The sequence below is a fragment of the Symsagittifera roscoffensis genome, chromosome 1, assembly GCF_963678635.1.
Source record: "Symsagittifera roscoffensis chromosome 1, txSymRosc1.1, whole genome shotgun sequence".
Taxonomy (NCBI): domain Eukaryota; kingdom Metazoa; phylum Xenacoelomorpha; order Acoela; family Convolutidae; genus Symsagittifera; species Symsagittifera roscoffensis.
Window position 1 is genome coordinate 75,580,103 of NC_087062.1, and position 17,566 is coordinate 75,597,668.

At 37.4% G+C, this 17,566-nt stretch overlaps 3 protein-coding genes across 3 annotated transcripts; all 3 read right to left on the bottom strand.

Moving 5' to 3' along the window:
* LOC134848900 (disintegrin and metalloproteinase domain-containing protein 10-like) lies at positions 1-7,578 on the bottom strand. Its single transcript, XM_063866441.1, has 5 exons — positions 6,534-7,578; positions 6,441-6,452; positions 5,876-6,286; positions 1,401-2,094; positions 1-342 (listed from the first exon to the last, which is right to left on the bottom strand). Exons 1-5 carry the CDS (start codon positions 7,537-7,539, stop codon positions 171-173), a joined length of 2,295 nt encoding a protein of 764 aa, XP_063722511.1. The 5' UTR covers positions 7,540-7,578; the 3' UTR covers positions 1-170.
* A 1,900-nt stretch (positions 7,579-9,478) lies between these two features.
* Positions 9,479-11,464, bottom strand: LOC134857032 (FAS-associated factor 2-like). The gene has a single exon (XM_063873363.1). The coding sequence runs from the start codon at positions 11,455-11,457 to the stop codon at positions 9,886-9,888; it is 1,572 nt and encodes a 523-aa protein (XP_063729433.1). The 5' UTR covers positions 11,458-11,464; the 3' UTR covers positions 9,479-9,885.
* A 95-nt stretch (positions 11,465-11,559) lies between these two features.
* LOC134848907 (phosphopentomutase-like) lies at positions 11,560-16,886 on the bottom strand. The gene is made up of 2 exons (XM_063866455.1): positions 16,305-16,886; positions 11,560-12,980 (listed from the first exon to the last, which is right to left on the bottom strand). The coding sequence occupies exons 1-2, from the start codon at positions 16,882-16,884 to the stop codon at positions 11,695-11,697; spliced, it is 1,866 nt and encodes a 621-aa protein (XP_063722525.1). The 5' UTR covers positions 16,885-16,886; the 3' UTR covers positions 11,560-11,694.
* Positions 16,887-17,566: the final 680 nt, after the last annotated feature.

The following is a 17,566-nucleotide window of genomic DNA, read 5'->3' on the forward strand; positions in this document are numbered from 1 at the left end:
ATTTAAAAAAATGTGTTCTGACCGAAAAAAAACCTGCCAAAAGCCCCAATGAACAAATCGCACTAATACACTAGTTTAGTGTAAATAGAACGAGCAAGGATAAAGCCAGGGATTCGCATATTAAATATGCAGTCATAGCGTTTTCAATTTTTTATATCGTCTATCTTGATTTAGCTTCTGCTGGCTTGTCTATCCACGCCAGAAGGTACGACCACGTGTCTTTTCTGATTGGTCATCCGCGCCATTCTAGATCTCCTCTCCTTTTCAGTTTCATTCTGATTGGCTGCATCCGAAGCGTCGTACTCGCTTTTCCTGCTTCGACTTTCTCTCATTCCCGCATACCTTGAACGATGATTATATCAAAAATTCAATGATCAGATCTGTTTTAAAATATAATTCACACGAGATCAGAGTTACAAAAAATGTTCCAAAAGCATGTAAACTGGTTGTGTTGCAGGAGGTCCCAATAATTATGCGGTTACATGTCAGTATTTAGACAACCGCGTATTCAGACTGGTCAGTATTTAGACAAATACTGTTTCAACCAATCAGAATCGAGACAAAGAAGAAATTAATAAATAATTATTATTTATTTTGGATTATTTATGTCTTTTCTCGATTCTGATTGGTTCATACAGTATTTGTCTAAATACTGACGAGTATGAATACGCGGCTGTCTAAATACTGGCTGCACTCCTAATTATGCAGTGCAGAAAACATGCACAAATCCACTTCTCCAAAGACCTACTCCCCTAGCATATCGACTCCTCCGAGCTTGGCTCTCAAGATTTTTATGAATACCGAGTTGACGGCTGTTTTTTCTTCAAACGAGTATTACGATAAAAAACAATTTAGAGTAGCATTAGCGTTGAATCATTTTTAATCTTTACTATTTTCGTAATAAGTATCCTAGTTTTGAAAAATTCAAATTTCGTCTAAATTGTGCTATATATTCTACGGCTAATTTGCATGTCGTCTAAGTTCCTGTTTACGGGATGAAACCGAGGAATGATTAAACCTACAAATAACATTTGAGCGGTAATTTAAACAGAACATAGGTTGAATGCTAATTTGTGCAAGTTAGGTTGAAAAAAGTGAACTCGTATTACAAGACAAGCTTTTGGTAGTGTAATAACAAGAAATTTAAGTAAAAAGAATGAAAATATAACAATGATTTCGCTGTTCAAGGCAATCTTATGCTCAACTTTGGTGTAACTTTAGTCAGAAATAATCCAAAGCTGAGAGATCCCATGATAATTTTAACCCTTCCTTCCCTCAAAAAAGTCAATATCCTTCTCCTCGCAGGCTTATTTTCGAGCCCCTTAAATCACGCACCACAGTCTAAATTAGCCTGTTTTAGATATAGATCTTGTGATGTGGCAAATGAAATATTTTCGTACCGCTTCGTCATATAAGACTTGGGTCCTTGGTATTGTTTCACATTGGGGTTTTGAGTGGGCGTGTAGATTGCGGTGAAATGGACAAACACTGAGACAATTATGATTAGAGATATGGCTACCAGAATGATGGCCCACCAATACTGCAACGCAAAGTCAGACCACTTGTCTGCATTGAACAGCTGTGATATCAGCTTCAACAGAGCTCCCTCTTCTACAAACGACCTGCACCTGTGGTACACGTCACAATATCCGTCATTAGAACTACAAATATCGCCCTCTCCTATGTGCAGAGTGTCCGCCCACTGCTCTGGTGCGATCACATTAATGGGTTGGCAAATCCCAGCACCCGGATTCGCCTCTCGGCAACACACTACGCAGTTAACTTCCTTTGAGTTCTCTATTTCGTCGGCATCACACGAGCATTGTTCATAGTTCGTTCCAAGAGATAAACATGCACTTCCTACACAGTTGCCATCAACACACGATTTGGACCCATTGCTGCACAATTGGCCATTGTCTCTATTCTGTTTTTCAGGACACTTCGAGTTTGTTCCTCCGGGGCAACTCCTCGGAACTGCACATTCGTCACTCTGTCCGCACGGAACATTTGAGCCGAGAGGTTGACAGTCGGTGCTACAGCAGTCGTCGGCTGTCGGACTACAGCGCGCATTTCCATTCAACTTGCATTGTGTTGCTAAAATAGATACCGAAGTATTAGCTTCTGCATATGGCCACAATTAAGCAACGCATAAAATTTGCAAACAAAATTATAAATCGTTACTTTCCACCCACTGCAGAAGAATAAAGGGGACATCCCTAATGCGCGAAAATTTGGTCAGCCAATCATAATTCATAAATTCAAAGTAGATAATGATGAAATCTGCCAGTTCAGGACAGTTTCAAGAGCTTTGAATATTTTTGAGAATTTTCGCGCATTCGTTGATTAGCGCATGAGCCATAGCCCCTATAATGAAGCTCATAACAACATCTATTATCAAACAAACATGTGCCACCAGTATTTGATAAACTCTGCAAGAGAACAGAAAGTTTCATCTAACTCTACAAAACAGTTCCATTCCATGCCTTTTTTAGCTTCTTTTTTGTTTTCTATAAAAATTATTTAAAAAATGAAAGTTCCATTCCATGCCTTTTTTCAGCTACTTTTTTGTTTTCTATAAAAATTATTTTAAAAATTAAAGTTCCATTCCATACATTTTTCAGCTTCTTTTTTGTTTTCTATAAAAATGATTTAAAAAATGAAAGTTTGGATGTCGCTAAAACTTACTCTTATATCCAAAAGAGTATTCGTTCGAAAAAAATTATCTCAATGACCAGAACTATTTAGGGGAAGAGACATTTTTGGTAGACAAGCACTCACTTTGTCTAAAGGCACCTTGGGCGCCAGTATGCACTAGCCATTTTATTGTGTTTTTCAAAAACTCGCCGGCAACGTAGAAAAATTTCGTATACTAGATAGTTAAATGTTTAGTGAGAGCTGGGAAAAAAATTTGGTCGACCTAAATGTTCACCCTCTCTCTCTCTCTCTCTCTCTCTCTTCGAAAAAATCTGAGATCAAACAATGTCACTCAATAATCAAGCTAACTCAAAAATGCTTTAGAACCACAAGACTGTGTTTTCATTTGAAGTCACGCAAGGCAAAAAATGGCGATCTCTTGAGATCATTAATGACACAGAGGCCAAGCAGAGCTTCGCGACGCAACTCAAAAGTAGAACATAGCCAACAGAGTTGGAAAATGTTCAATGAACGCAAGAAAAAAACTGGCTTAATTTTTGACACAGAGGCGATGCTGAGCTTCGCATCACTTGCGATACAAAACAAGAAAAAAGTTTTTAAAAAATCGAAAAGATCGAAAAAACTAGATCTATTAAATGAATAAAGCTAGTTTTGAAACAAAAGCATGCCAAGACAAAAGAATGTGTAATGAGCATCGGAAGATAATGTACCCAGCGGTAAAAAAAAAGCCGAAGATACCTAGTCAGAAACCTTGTCAGAAGTCGAAAAAAATCAAGACCTCAAACTTCTGAAAGTTAAGTCCACATCACCCTCAAAACACTTTAATTGCTCGTCAAATGAAACATTATGAGCAAACTAAGACGATATAATATAGGGTGAAACCTATTCATCCAAAAAAAAAACAGCCGAAAAAAAATATAAAAAATTATGACTAATAAAAAGTTATCAAGTCCCCCATAACCTCAAAACAAAGACACGCACACACGAAACTTTTTTGGCTCGTCGAAAGATGCAATATGAGGCCAATAAACCGATATAATATAGGCCGAAATCTATCAAGTCAAAAAAATGGGGAAAAACCAAAAAATAATTACCATGAAAAACTAAACAAAAATTCTATTAGGAATTTTAGCATTTAAGGCAATCCAGAGATGAGCATGAAAAACGTATTTCCGTTGAAACGACTCAAAATTAGGTCACTAAGCCGATTAAAAAAAGGCCGATAACAAACAGAATGAAATCAGAACACTAAAGGCATATATAAGGTGAAAAAAAACTACAATATGGCAACTAAGCAGACAAAACATCAGCAGACAATCATCAGCCGACAATTTGTTTTGAAACGGACTATTTCCAGTTTGAAAAAAAATAGACCTGGTCACTTTCGAACCCAGGACCTTTGTCGTCCCAGGCGTATTCGTTACCACCAGACTAAGTGCGCCGGAGACGCTCAGAAATTTGATTTCTTATGAAACAAGATATCAATTGATTCAAGTGATTCTGTTAAACTAGTTTTAACCCGAAAAAAGGTCTACATTCCAGTTTGATGACGCTTGCTTATCATCTTTAAAAAAATCTCAACTTTCGAACTTCGAAAAAAAATACCAGGCCTTGCAGCACTACAAACTTCTGAAACAATTTATGATAGACACTTTTCTGATAAAAAAATAACCATCTGTAAGAAAATTGGATCAATAAGTAAATTTTGTTTTCTGCTAAGAAATTAAAATCCACTTTCGAAATGGGGAGTTGATTTTGATTTTCGTGACCTTTACACTTTTTCTGCTCGATAATGAGTTTGCCTTCCTTTTCATAAAAAAATGAACTGAACTGTATTTAAAAAAACCAAAAATCAATCCGCTAAAAAAATCAAATTTGAGACTGAACAAATTTGGTTATTTTCCTGAAAAAAAAAGAACAAAAACAGCATCAAGATCTAATTAAGAGTCTTCACCACGTTCATCGACTCTTAAAAATGCGTCGAAGGACAGTATTTCCGAAAAAAAACTGCATTGAAAATCCTAAAAACTTCATACGTTTGTCTCGGATGATGTTAGTTTTTAGGAACACATACTAAGAAACAGCCGACAGCGTTATACAACTATTCAGAAAAACATATGGGACGTCATCTAAGCCGACAAAACTTGGGTAGACAATCGTTGAACAAAAAAACCATTAAATGTTTAAGGCTATAAAAATTTGCAACTCTAAGATTTAACCCCTCCCGAAACACACGAAACCCAAAAAATATAATTTTAATCTGAAACAACGCAAAATTAGGTGAATAATTCAATACAAAAAAAAATATCACATTTCAGCAAAGCATTTAAGCGGAATAAACTTTCTGAGCAAAAACCGTAAAGAGGATAACGCAAAAAATCTATGTTCCTGTTTATTCACGATAATCACAAGCTTAATAAATACAGCAGGTAACACAGCCAAAATAACAAAGGTTTCGACGAAAAGTAAAAGAGGGTGATTTCGGTATTTCAAAACTTCTTGGTAAAGACAAACTGTTTTCAATAAATCTAACAAAATTTAACAGTAAAAATGTTTAGAAAATAAGCGCATAGAATTAAAGCTGACTGTCCTCAATGACCAAATACTTACAACCATTTTCGGGTTCGATAAATATTATTTCGCAACACTGAACGTGCACCCAAGGCATATATGCAGCCAATACATTAACCGTGCTATTTATTCAGAGGTTATAAAATATACTGACAGCCGTTTTTCAAAGTCTAGTACCCGCTTGCAACACCCTTGCTTATCGAAAGAGTAACTATTACAAATGAGATGCAAGCTTTGAGTAAGCATTTGATTTATAAATGAGTACACATTTCAAAACATGCTTTAGCTACGGAAATGTAGCACTTAATTATGTAAGCATAAAACATCTAAGCAAATTTGAACAGCAGTATTTCAATTGACAACAGATGAATCGGTTGGCTTCGCGAAGCTTAATCGGAGCTCGTCCAATATCTTAAGTGCATCTTTTGTTTGAATCAAATCATAGGAGAATGAACTTGAAGGGTTATGCTTCGGTTCACCTTCGCCGATATTTTATTTTGGTTACTTGCCTTCATTCTCTTAAACATCAAAATAGATATAACTGATCTTTTAAGTTTTATTTTTTATTTAGTTGAAGTAAATAGATGCAAGCTTGTTTCAAACCCAAATTTCCAGCTAATTTCGCATCCTAATAGAATGATAAACTCACCCTTGAACTCGGCAAAAGCAGGCTGACAACACTTGTCGTAACACTTGCCATCGGGATCAGCGAAGCCACAATCGCAGTCCTCGTCTCCCTCCACCACATTGTTGCCGCAAAACTCTCCTTTCGGCTGGACGAAACACGCACTCGATCCACTTTCTTCCAGATGCCGTCCGATCTCCTCTCTGGAACAGGGGGAGAATAGGATGTTGTTGTCGTAGGAACCCGGCTGGGAGCTCGGGTGCATTAAGTAGTTTCCTTCCGTGCCACCGGGCATGCATGCTCCGTCGGAGTCGTGTGACGCCCCGTACGAGTGACCTGCCTCATGAGCGAAGGTGAGAGATACTAACAACTTGGATCTTCGCTCACCTTGAAGCTTCATTGTCACCACACCTTGTCGATACAGTTTGCAGATACCTGCAAATTCAAAAACTTACGAATATTTGTAATATATAATCCATTGTGCTGTGCTACAAACCAAACTTCAACTGGAACTTTGCAAAAATGTTCTCAACCTAATTAAGTTTCTCATATTGATGTATTTGAAAAGCGAATCACGAACGAAACTTACCCCCATAAGTTCCTGAAACAAAAAAGGCGTCACACCAATGAACTAATCTGAGAAAATGATGATTTATTTGATGGTACATGAAGATGAACAAACCTCCAGTGTAAGCTTCACCCAAAACATTGTCAAAATCGCGATCGGTGAACGCAAACACCAAACAGTAGTCACTGTTCCAATCGCGAGTATTTCTACTTTTCTCCGAAAGAGCTCTCAGGAAATCTCCTGAGCCCACATTTTCGCCCAAATTTTTGAACGGATAGTCATCGTCGTTAACTCTGTCTTCAGTGAATATTTCGAACCTTCCAATTGTTATTGCGTAGCCTTTTTTCCCATCGAAAACTGTGTTTTCAAAAATGTTATCGGCCTCTTTAACGAAATATGAAACTGCATGGGTGATATCGTTGAAATTATCGTTATATGCTTTGCTAAACTTATGATCAACGACCACTAATATTTCACACGTGTTATGACTAGGAGCTGACGTTACGGTGTCTCTTTGGGGCCGGTCAAATTTGAAATCCTGAGGCAGCCTTTTTTCTCCCCCGCTGTTGCCGCATAGCCCGTTGAAGTTCACAGGACTCAGATCTGTTTCTTTGAAAGCAACAGTTGGACTCCGCTCTTTGACATCCTCGTCCAAATCTTTTCCAAAAATTACTTCGGTAGATTCCAGAATCCACGTCACATTTCTGATCGTCACGTGACCTTCGAAGTTTCCCTTGGAGTTTATGAAGCCACTAACTGACGATTTCGATGCCAGTCCGGATACGAAACCAGAGTAGAACCTGTCCACGTCTACTCGCTTTCCATTCACAGTTACGTTGTTATGGCGTCTCACCGGCGGCTGGACTTTAGTGAGTAGCAGCGAGTAAGGATTTCCAGAGAGGACCAACCGAATGACCAAATCATCGTCCAAGTGGTCAGCGGATGCAGTGTACATCGCACTACGTCTTGAGTGTCGTGAGTTGAAGGTGTAGCTAATTCTATCGGAAGTCAGCTCTTCGTATTTCTCTATCAATTTGTTCCCAGATACAAGTTGCATGCTGATACCATGTGCCAGGATACAAACGAAAACGCTAAGCCGATCTACCCTATATAAGTGCATTGTGAACCTGGAAGTAGTCAACAAGGAAACAAAAGGCAAAACGTCAAGAAGATCTGGTTGCTGAGCAAGTAGCACAGAAGGTTCAGACCACAGACTGTTGTACAAAAAAATTTGCCATTGATTTTATCAACGTGTATAACAATCAATTTAGCAACGCCAGCTTAAAACTTGAGTCAATCCTCTCACGACTAAAACAGCTTTAATATGACAAATATGTCTCTCCTATTCGAACAACCGGCAGATAGCTACCGAGTGCATGGATTTACAAGTAAGTCACCTACTCCGCAAGAACTGAACTATTGACTTCAACGTAAAACAAAAACGATAAAACATAACGATACTAAAGAAAACAAAGAAAAAAAAACAGTTAAAAAAGTGTCAAGGAACTCGTGTACAACAGACAAACGGATTATTTTTTTTTTAATATTTCGAATTCAAAGAAAAATATTTAACACTCAGAAGCTCATCCCATTTAAGGAAAAGTGGTTCAATAAGTATTTTTATTGAGCTGGGAATTCACAAAATTGAAGTACACAAAAATTTTTGACTCTTTTAATTTCTCGCAATCCGAATCACTGCCCATAGGGGTTTAAAATAATCCACATTCGCCCCCTTTGAACTTTCCTTCAGATACCTAAAATTGCACGGAAAACACCATTAGCTGACCCATAGTTCCCTCCCGTCACTTCAGTATCATGGTCGGAATAAAACTGGATCAGCAGGCATACTTTTTTCAGCTAGGGAATATAAATTTCGTTTAAAAACCGTTTTTGAAACTAAAACATTTTCACTTTTTATCACGCCATTTGCAAATTGTTTTGAAGAGCGTAAGTTATCTTCCTTTATTTCAATTGAAAATAAATTTCAATTGAAACTAAAATCATGAAACACTTTGAACTATAAATTATATTCCAAAACTTATAGAATTTTGTGCGACCCAGAAGTGAGCACTTCAAATGAGTTTCCATCGAAACAACCCAAAAATTAGGTCACGATAAAATATAGGCCGAAAGTATTTGGACCGAATCAAGTTTCTAAGCAAAGAAAAAAAAGTAAACAACAAAAAAAGCGAAATACGAAGTCAAAGTAAGTAAAATTTCAGATTGCAGGAGTAAATCTAAAGCAACTACAATAAAATTGCGTACAGTAAAAAAATCGAAAGGAAGACAGGCAACTAAGCTGACAAACCTAAGCAGACAAATAGGCCGACAAGTTTATTTGAAACAGAATATTTTTAGTTTGAAAAAAAAGAGGTCCTGATCGGATTCGAATCCGGAACCTTTGCCGTCACAGGCGTATTCTTTACCTCCAGGCTATGTCTGGCAACATTCTGAATTCGAAACATGAGCCAGACGTTGAGCTATGAAAAATGAACTTTATATCTTCAAAATTATTTAAATCAAATAACTTTTCTGAAAAATTTCTTTTTGAAAAATCGCGCCCCTCCTTTAAATTGATATACCACTTTCAGAAAAAAAAACAGGGTTGATCAGCCACAGCCACAAATAACAGTCGTTAAAGACTACCAAAAGGTAGTTCCTTTTGAGCTTACATTACTCTGTTCTACTGAAATATGAACTCACGCTCAAATTTGAACCACATGAGCTAGTTCATATAATGAAACAGGTGGCACGCCTGCCGTAGACGCTAAGAATATCAAATTCATTAAAACCAATGAACCATCAGGAGATGAGTCCTGTGAACAAAGTTGGTTACGGAAAAAAGTCTAGCACCAGGTTGCAAAACCCTTGTTAATCATCGCAAAGGTAAGTAACCAAAAGTTAAACAGCAAAAAGAACATGAAATTTGAGGTTGAACATATTTTAGAACTTTTTTCCTAAAAAATCTCCAAGACCTAAATAAGCGTTTTCACCTCGTTCATTGAAACTTAAACCCATTTCAGTACAATAGTTTTGTAGTGTTCTGAATAAAAACAGCATTTAGAAATAAGTAATTTGATAACGATTCGCCTTCAAAATAGCATACAGTATTATTATTGAAATGAATAATTTATGATATATCGTTTTCCACTCACTTCAATCAATAATTTTTCGCAACGAGCAAGTTAATGGCAGTTTCAAATTCAGACTTCAAATCCAGATTAACGAAATACAACATAAATACTTGGAAATTTTAAATTCATATCGCAACATAAATTTAAGCTTTAACGTGAGAAAAATAACAAATGATCGACACAACAGCGTTATCAACTGAAAAATAGCTGAAAAGAGAAAAGACATAAAACCAGTTTTGCTGAAAAAGAGTAAAATTGACTTGATTCAACAGGAAATTTAATCCAATTACATTCTCATTTATTTCTACGACTCCCCTTAAATATATTCTGATTCACGTCGTTGATTCGTGATCGCCAATCAGCTCATGATCGAAATCTTCAATTTCTTCCTCGTAATCCGAGGATGATTCGGATCCTACGAAGTCCACATCATCCTCTACAGAGTCTTGTTCGAGCGTTTCATCAGCCCTCGGGTCTTTGCCGTTTGTCAAACTGGGCAATGAGTCGGCCACACTTTCGCCCGTTTCCGATTCCTCGTCGTCAGAGTCAAAATTCTGCTGAACAAACAGAAGCTCGTTTTTACTCAACCCGTACTCTTTCAGAGTCTGATCCATTTCTGAACCAGATGAGGCCTCAGGATTTGGCAGACACTTTCTGGGAAACGATTTCATGATGTCGAATTTAGGTGGACAGCACTCTTGGCAAAATACAAAATTTCTCAGCAGCGCCAAAGTGTCTTGCGTACAGAATACTCTGTTTATTCTTTCACCAGAAGGCATCTTGAAGGCCAGAGGAAGTGCATCTGGATTACCTGATTCAGGTTCCGCTGGGAAAGATTCTCTGATCGTACGTTTTAGGAGTTTAGTTTCCGCTTTTTTCATCTTCTTCTCTTGTTTTTGTTTGAGTATTGCGTCCTCCTGTTCTTTACGCATTCGGTTTTCTTCCTCCTTTTGCTTAGCCTTTTCACGGTCTCTTTTCAAAGACTCTTGATAAGCATCATCTTGCTGGTCTCTGAGAAGCCTGCTCAGATTCCTATCATCTGCTTCACTCCTCGCTGCTCTGACATATGAGGTGTTGTCGTTTATGATCCTTCTAATTCTCTGTAAAAACGCTTCTCCGCTTTGCGCGCCTTCAATTCGACCGACGACTGTCAGTCTGTTATCTCGAAGACAAACTACCGCCACAAACGGCTCGTATCTGCTCCTGAAAATCTTCGAAACTCGATACCCCTCCGGACTCTCGACTGAGCAGGCCCAGAACAACGCATTATTGCTGATAAACTCATAAACGTCTGGGTTCACTAAACAAGCGGTGTTGAATAGTGTGCAATCTTCAGAACTGAAATTAGCTAAATACACAATTAGGAATCTAAATTCACTTTTTGATTTCTGCATCACCTGGCTAAACGTCATCCGTTCGAAGTGTGGGTGCATAAACCCATATGAACTTTCAAATTTCTCAATGAAAGACCTGACATCGCCATATGGATCTGTGATTCGACTTCGCGGATCGGGAACGAAAAAACGATAAAAGAAAACGAATACATCAAACACAGTTGAAAATGTGAAGCGAAAAGGAAAAGCGAAGAGCCACTTGAGCCATGTGATCCAATTGACCGGTCTCCTAATAGCACTTGCATAGTAAATTCGTTGATTAGGGTGGAAAATATTGACGGCGATGGGGCGAGTCAGTTCTCTCACTTGATCTTGTGGTGATTGAAACTGTCCACTGTGTTGGATTACTGGTGCTCGTCCCTCATTCTGGTTGAACTGGTCCTGGACTGCTATTTCTAAATTCCAGTTGTAAGATTCCAGCAGCTCCTTGCATCGTCCCATGCTATCGATACCTGTAAGGTCCTGAAATTGCAGAAGCATTTCTGTCTTTTCAGAAGACAGATCATCCATTGTGACTAAATCTGAAAAGCAGCGGCAAAATGTTGTACATTTTTAACAGATATTACCTGTGTAGAAAACTTGAAAACAACTCCTTGTGCACTGTGAAAAGAATAAACATATAAGCTATCCTTTATTTATGGCAGAAGGAAACTGTACATAATCTGGTAAATTGAAAAATAGAATCAAGAATTTGGCATGAAAAATAGCATTTATCTAGATAACAAATTAACATTTTTGCCCAAAGTTTCACTCAAGTCCGGCAGCTGGAATTAATCCATTTTTAGCCGGTTCAATCAAAAAGTTTATTATATTCTTCATGTGCATTTTGAGAAACATCTGAGCATCCTCCTTATTGTCAAACTTCTTACTTTTGTCATAAAACTCAGAGTAAAACTTGATTTTCGGTTCAGTTCCCGATGTTCTCACGGTCAGCACAATCCCATTGGAAAGATAGAAGGTGATCATTTGGCTCGATTTTGAAGTAGGAAGAATCGGTGTGTACTCCGGTTGAGATGAATCTATCCCAGCTGTCAAATCTCGGAAGCTCTCAAGAGGAATTCCATTCAGAAACTTAGGATATTTGTCAGCAATGTTTTCCTCATCACTTTCAAAATTCCGAATTCGCTCAAAAATACTATTAATTACTTTGCTATCATAGCAGAAGTAGTAAGAATTATGAGTCACATGCGAACCATACTTTCGATATATCTCATTCAACTTCTGCACCAGATTCGAGTTGGATGCATAGAGGTAGTGAACTAGTTGAGCAACAACATAAGCCGCACTTACACCGTCTTTATCCAAAACTGTTGAGCCGCACATGTAACCAATTGCCTCTTCAAAAGCAAACAGGACAGTTTTTCCCTCTTTTATTAATTGATCCGCCCTATTGCCCATCCATTTGAACCCAGTCAAAGTTTCCTCAAACCTAAACCCTTCCACTTCCGCCATCGTTTTCAAAATACGAGAAGAAACGGTGCTCGAAAGCATGTAACAACCGTCTAAGTGTGCCACTTCATCGTTTCTATCAATCCTCGCCTTGTGATTTTCCAGAAGCCACCAGCCAATCAAGGTTCCCAGTTCATTTCCAGACAGAACTTTCCACGTGCCAGGGGATAACTTCTCAGCAACTGCCAGTCTGTCTGCATCCGGGTCGTTGGCAAGGATCACTGAACTTCCCTTTTCATTGGCAGTCTTGATAGACAAATCCAACGCCGCCTTGCCTTCCTCTGGATTCGGATATTTCACAGTCGGGAATTCCGGATCTGGTTCGCATTGTTCTTCCACAGGCACAACACTCGGAAGCCCCATTTTCTCGAAGGCCGCCCTAACAAACTTGTAACCTACACCATGCATCGCAGTATACGTTATGATAGCATCAGAAATGGCTGTGAATAAAGGCATTTTGAGGCGACAAAGTTCATTTTGGTAATCTTCTGAACAAGTTTCATCTATTTCCAAAAGTTTGCCAGTTTTCTCATTGCTGGATATTACGTCATCATAGCTCCAAGGATCATCGTGTTTATTGGGTCCTGAGAAGTCAGCAATTAAAGTAGATCATTTCACGCAGAGGCGAAGCGGAACTTCGCATCTCTTCCGACACAACGAAAGCGTACAATTGCAAGCTACAAATGGTAAGTGTGACGGAAATATATAAGAAAAAAAAACTCGAAAAAACTGAAAATACGAAAAACTCAACCACAGAAAAAACCGACGAGAAACCCAACCACTACCAATAAGCAAGCTTTTAGTATTTATCGAGCGTCCACTTAGCCACAACATGTGGTTAAACGCCAATTAATCCGAAAACAAAAATAACAAAAGAAATGCAAAATAAGTTCACCAATTCGACTAAACAGAGCTGTAAAATTAAGGCCGAATTAAATTTCTGAGCGGAAAAAAACACAAAAACTGTACCAGTCAAGTATGGTAATTTTGCAAAAAAAACTACAGGAGTTAATCAACGCGGCTAGAGACTACAATAAAAACAGATCATAGCGCCAAAAAAATGTGGAGTGGCAACTAACCCGACAAACTAATCTGACTAATCAATTTTTCCCGGAAAAAATTTCAATTTCAGACACTGAAAAAAACGTCCGGCCGGGACTCAAAACCCTGACCTAAGGCTTTAAAGGCAACTGCATTACTTTCAGGCCAATTACGATGGGCCCTGGAAGTTAAAATGGTTCGGTAATGAAGCAATCAATTTCAATTACAAATGTGTGAGAAAAGTTTTTTTTTACGAAAAGTTTAGTTTCTGATTACAAGAAACTCGCTCACGAATTTCTAAGAATTAGATATTACATCAAAGAACAAAAAAAACACTTACAGTTACAATAAAAATATCATACAACACAAGAAAGTTTAAAAAGAATGTAGGAACGAAGTCGACAAATCACAAGCCGACAACACATAGGCTGATCATTTTTGATACTAAATAGTTTGGGTTTTAAAAACGTGCTGATCGGATTCAAGCGTAGTTTCTCAACCGTTTACTAGTTGTCTTACTCAGTCGTTAAATTTGAATTTTCAAGAAATTGAGCATGTTTGCTGAACAAATTATTGAATGCTGGACAAATGATTCAGTGATTTTGTTAAACTAATTTTTAACCCAAAAAATTATATATTACGATTTGATAACGCTTACTAATCGCAAGAGTAATAAAAACAAAAGGAGTTGGCGACTGCAAAAATTGCATAAGATTTCTTTTGCTGAACATTTCATACCTAGTCGACTAGCTACTCTGTGCAGCATTGGCTGTATTTAAAATGCTTAATATCGTAGGTTAAAATCAAAAACTGGTGGTCATAGTTTAAATTTCCTCAGAATTTCCTATTTGTACATGAATTGCAACAGATGGCGAAAAGAAGGTTTTTCTACAATAGCAAAAAATATATATCCATGTTAGACGAAACGTGTAGTATTGAAATCGCAATGTACTGCGGAAAAAAAATTGTCTGCCAACATTGAAATGTATGACTCAAACTATCCACTCTATGACTCGGATACCGTTAAAAACCTAACTCACGTATAATGATATACCAAAATGAAATGAGAAAACAAAATTGACAGAGAGGCGAAGTTACACTTCGCATACACAAGCTAAAATATGGCCGATGACGCTAGTGGGAAAAACTGAATGAGTAAAACTTTGAGTCTACAAATTTTCTGAAGTGACGCAAGTGAAATCGCAATGTACTGCGAAAAAAAAATTGTCTGCCAACATTGAAATGTATGACTCAAACTATCCACTCTATGACTCGGATACCGTTAAAAACCTAACTCACGTATAATGATATACCAAAATGAAATGAGAAAACAAAATTGACACAGAGGCGAAGTTACACTTCGCATACACAAGCTAAAATATGGCCGATGACGCTAGTGGGAAAAACTGAATGAGTAAAACTTTGAGTCTACAAATTTTCTGAAGTGACGCAAGTGAAATCGCAATGTACTGCGAAAAAAAATTGTCTGCCAACATTGAAATGTATGACTCAAACTATCCACTCTATGACTCGGATACCGTTAAAAACCTAACTCACGTATAATGATATACCAAAATGAAATGAGAAAACAAAATTGACACAGAGGCGAAGTTACACTTCGCATACACAAGCAAAAATATGGCCGATGACGCTAGTGGGAAAAACTGAATGAGTAAAACTTTGAGTCTACAAATTTTCTGAAGTGACGCATTAGCAGTACCAGTCAATTTGGAAAAAAAAGAAATTTACCTACTAACCCGCCTCAATTTATAGAGCGACGCATTTTAACTAGCATACGAAAGTTTCGACAAAAAAGCCGACGCTACCCAGGATCGAACCGTCTTATTTTGTTGCGGCTTTCCTTCCCTACCTCTACGCTACAGTTCCATGATACCTTGAAGCTTACGTGCTATTTGTAATATGATAGTCTGTGTTAATATCCTTACGATTGGCTGTACCTAATAGATGGTTATTGATCAAAATGAACACATTTTGTCGCAACGATATTTGCGTCGCAACAAAATTTGCGACTCAAGTTGGAAAAAAAGAAATTATATACTATAACACAGGTTTTGCTTGTGTAATCATCAAAAGCTATTGAATACTACTTAAACTTGAAGGCATTTATATTTACAAAAATCTCATGAAAACACTAATGAATAAATAAGATAAAAAAATTTACCTTGATTTTGCGGTTTCAATGAAACATAAGACGAATCATAGCACGTGGATGAGCCCCTGATATCAGCTTACCATAATTGAAATTAAAAGCTACAAAATAGAAAAGTGCTAGAAAAATATAAGAACTGGCTTTTTAGTTAAAAAAAATCGAATGTGAAGCCCTTTCAGGCCTTAAATTGAACTCTCGCAAGTACCTTAAATGATTTTAAAAAAATACCCAGATGAGACCAATTAAAACTTTTTAGCACAGACGAAACGGAGCTTGGCGACATATGAAATCCAAAAACAACAAATAGTGACTCGAGAAAATATGAATATCAGAAATCTAGATCCATCCGGATTCAGTGGAATTAACCATCAGGATTTCAGCATTAACTTCCTACTGCCGGAATTAACTTCCAACTGTAGTGCATTAACCACAACATCACAGAGGCCTGACTAACGGCAGACGCTCTAAAAACATAACAGGTAGAATCAATTACAATTTGTAAGACGATAGAGCTCAAGCTGCTCAAATATGACAAAATTTGGAACAAAAATTAGCTTAAAAAAAATAAAAAAAACTGTCGTCTTTTATTAAAGTAACAACTCATACAAAAACACACATACTACATCTATAATGACACATAAATTTGATAGACAACAAAGGTAGAACTTTGAAAAATATAAATACTTTTATTGCTGACCACTCTTGAAAGGTTCTAGGTTCTGTTCAATTTGATCTTGTATCATCTTGTCAACCGGTGAGACTATCTGAGCTCCGCTGCTCCAATATAACTTGTAACCATTGTCTTCTTTTGGATTGTGAGAAGCTGTTATCATTATACCTGCTACATGCTTATAATTTCTTACACTATAGGCAACATATGGCGTGGGAGCATACTCCTTAAGCAGATATACTGGTATACTAGAAAGTAGAAGAACTGCCGCAGCTAGTTTCGCAAATCGTTCACTATTGTGACGCTTGTCAAAACCAATGACAGCGCCCTTGGAAATTTGATCCGGACTAAATTCGTTTTTCAAAACACAAGCAACTCCTTGGGTTGTTTGAATAATGACTAAATCATTCAGCTGAGAGAAACCTGGGCCCATACGTGCTCTCAGACCAGCTGTTCCGAATTGAATTCTTTTACTCATCAATCGTTTCAGCTCGTTTTTGTCCTCCACGGCCTGAAGTTGCATTATCTCTTTTTTTGTTTCCGGATTTTCGTCCCAATCCAACCAATTCTTTACCAAACATTTCAGCTGGCTGTCGATGTCATTCATCTTTTTCTGGAAGCAAAAAACTTTATTTGCAATAGTTAATGAAAAAAACCTCAGAAAAAAGCTATCAGGCAAAATATCTGACATAGACGAAGCTGAGCTTCGCACCACATGCTATTCAGAAATTCAACAAGCCGGGAAAAATGAAAAAAACGCCAAAAACATCACTCAACATTTTAATTATTTTGTAAACCGAACTGAACCTCTGTAAAATTAACAAAAAACTGAGACCAATTCAAAGCGTATTCAATTCGAAAAGTATTTTAAATATTGAAATTTGCTGTTTTCCGACTTAGCTATTGCACGGACGCACACGCGCTTAGTAATACCCGCCTCATACTACAGTACGTTTCTCGAAAACGATTCTAGTTCTAATTTCATTGAAAAACTACCAGCTTCAAATGAGCATTTTCCAAAGATTTACCAAGCGCTAACTATGCAGACAAAACTTGGGTAGACGCCCAATGAGCCCGTTAAAAATGGCCAAAAGGAAATAAACCCAAATATGGGACTTTTATGTGCTTGCACCAATTTTAACAAATTTTTTCAAACAAAATGAGGCTTAAGACAAGTTATTCGGAAATAATCCAGACAAACAAGGACAAAAAAAATCCAGAAGACTACTACTACTACGAAAAGACTTATTCCCTAATAATGGGCAATGACAAAAAAAGTAAGAACAGAT

Excerpts from the sequence above, each read along its gene's own strand:
- LOC134848900 (XM_063866441.1), bottom strand. The coding sequence starts at position 7,539 with ATGCACTTATATAGGGTAGATCGGCTTAGCGTTTTCGTTTGTATCCTG. Across the intron at positions 2,095-5,875 it reads TGCTTTTGCCGAGTTCAAGG|CAACACAATGCAAGTTGAAT; the intron begins GTGAGTTTATCA and ends TATCTATTTTAG. Across the intron at positions 343-1,400 it reads AAGTCTTATATGACGAAGCG|GTATGCGGGAATGAGAGAAA; the intron begins GTACGAAAATAT and ends TCATCGTTCAAG.
- LOC134857032 (XM_063873363.1), bottom strand. The coding sequence starts at position 11,457 with ATGGATGATCTGTCTTCTGAAAAGACAGAAATGCTTCTGCAATTTCAG.
- LOC134848907 (XM_063866455.1), bottom strand. The coding sequence starts at position 16,884 with ATGAATGACATCGACAGCCAGCTGAAATGTTTGGTAAAGAATTGGTTG. Across the intron at positions 12,981-16,304 it reads CCTAGAACCTTTCAAGAGTG|GACCCAATAAACACGATGAT; the intron begins GTCAGCAATAAA and ends CTGACTTCTCAG.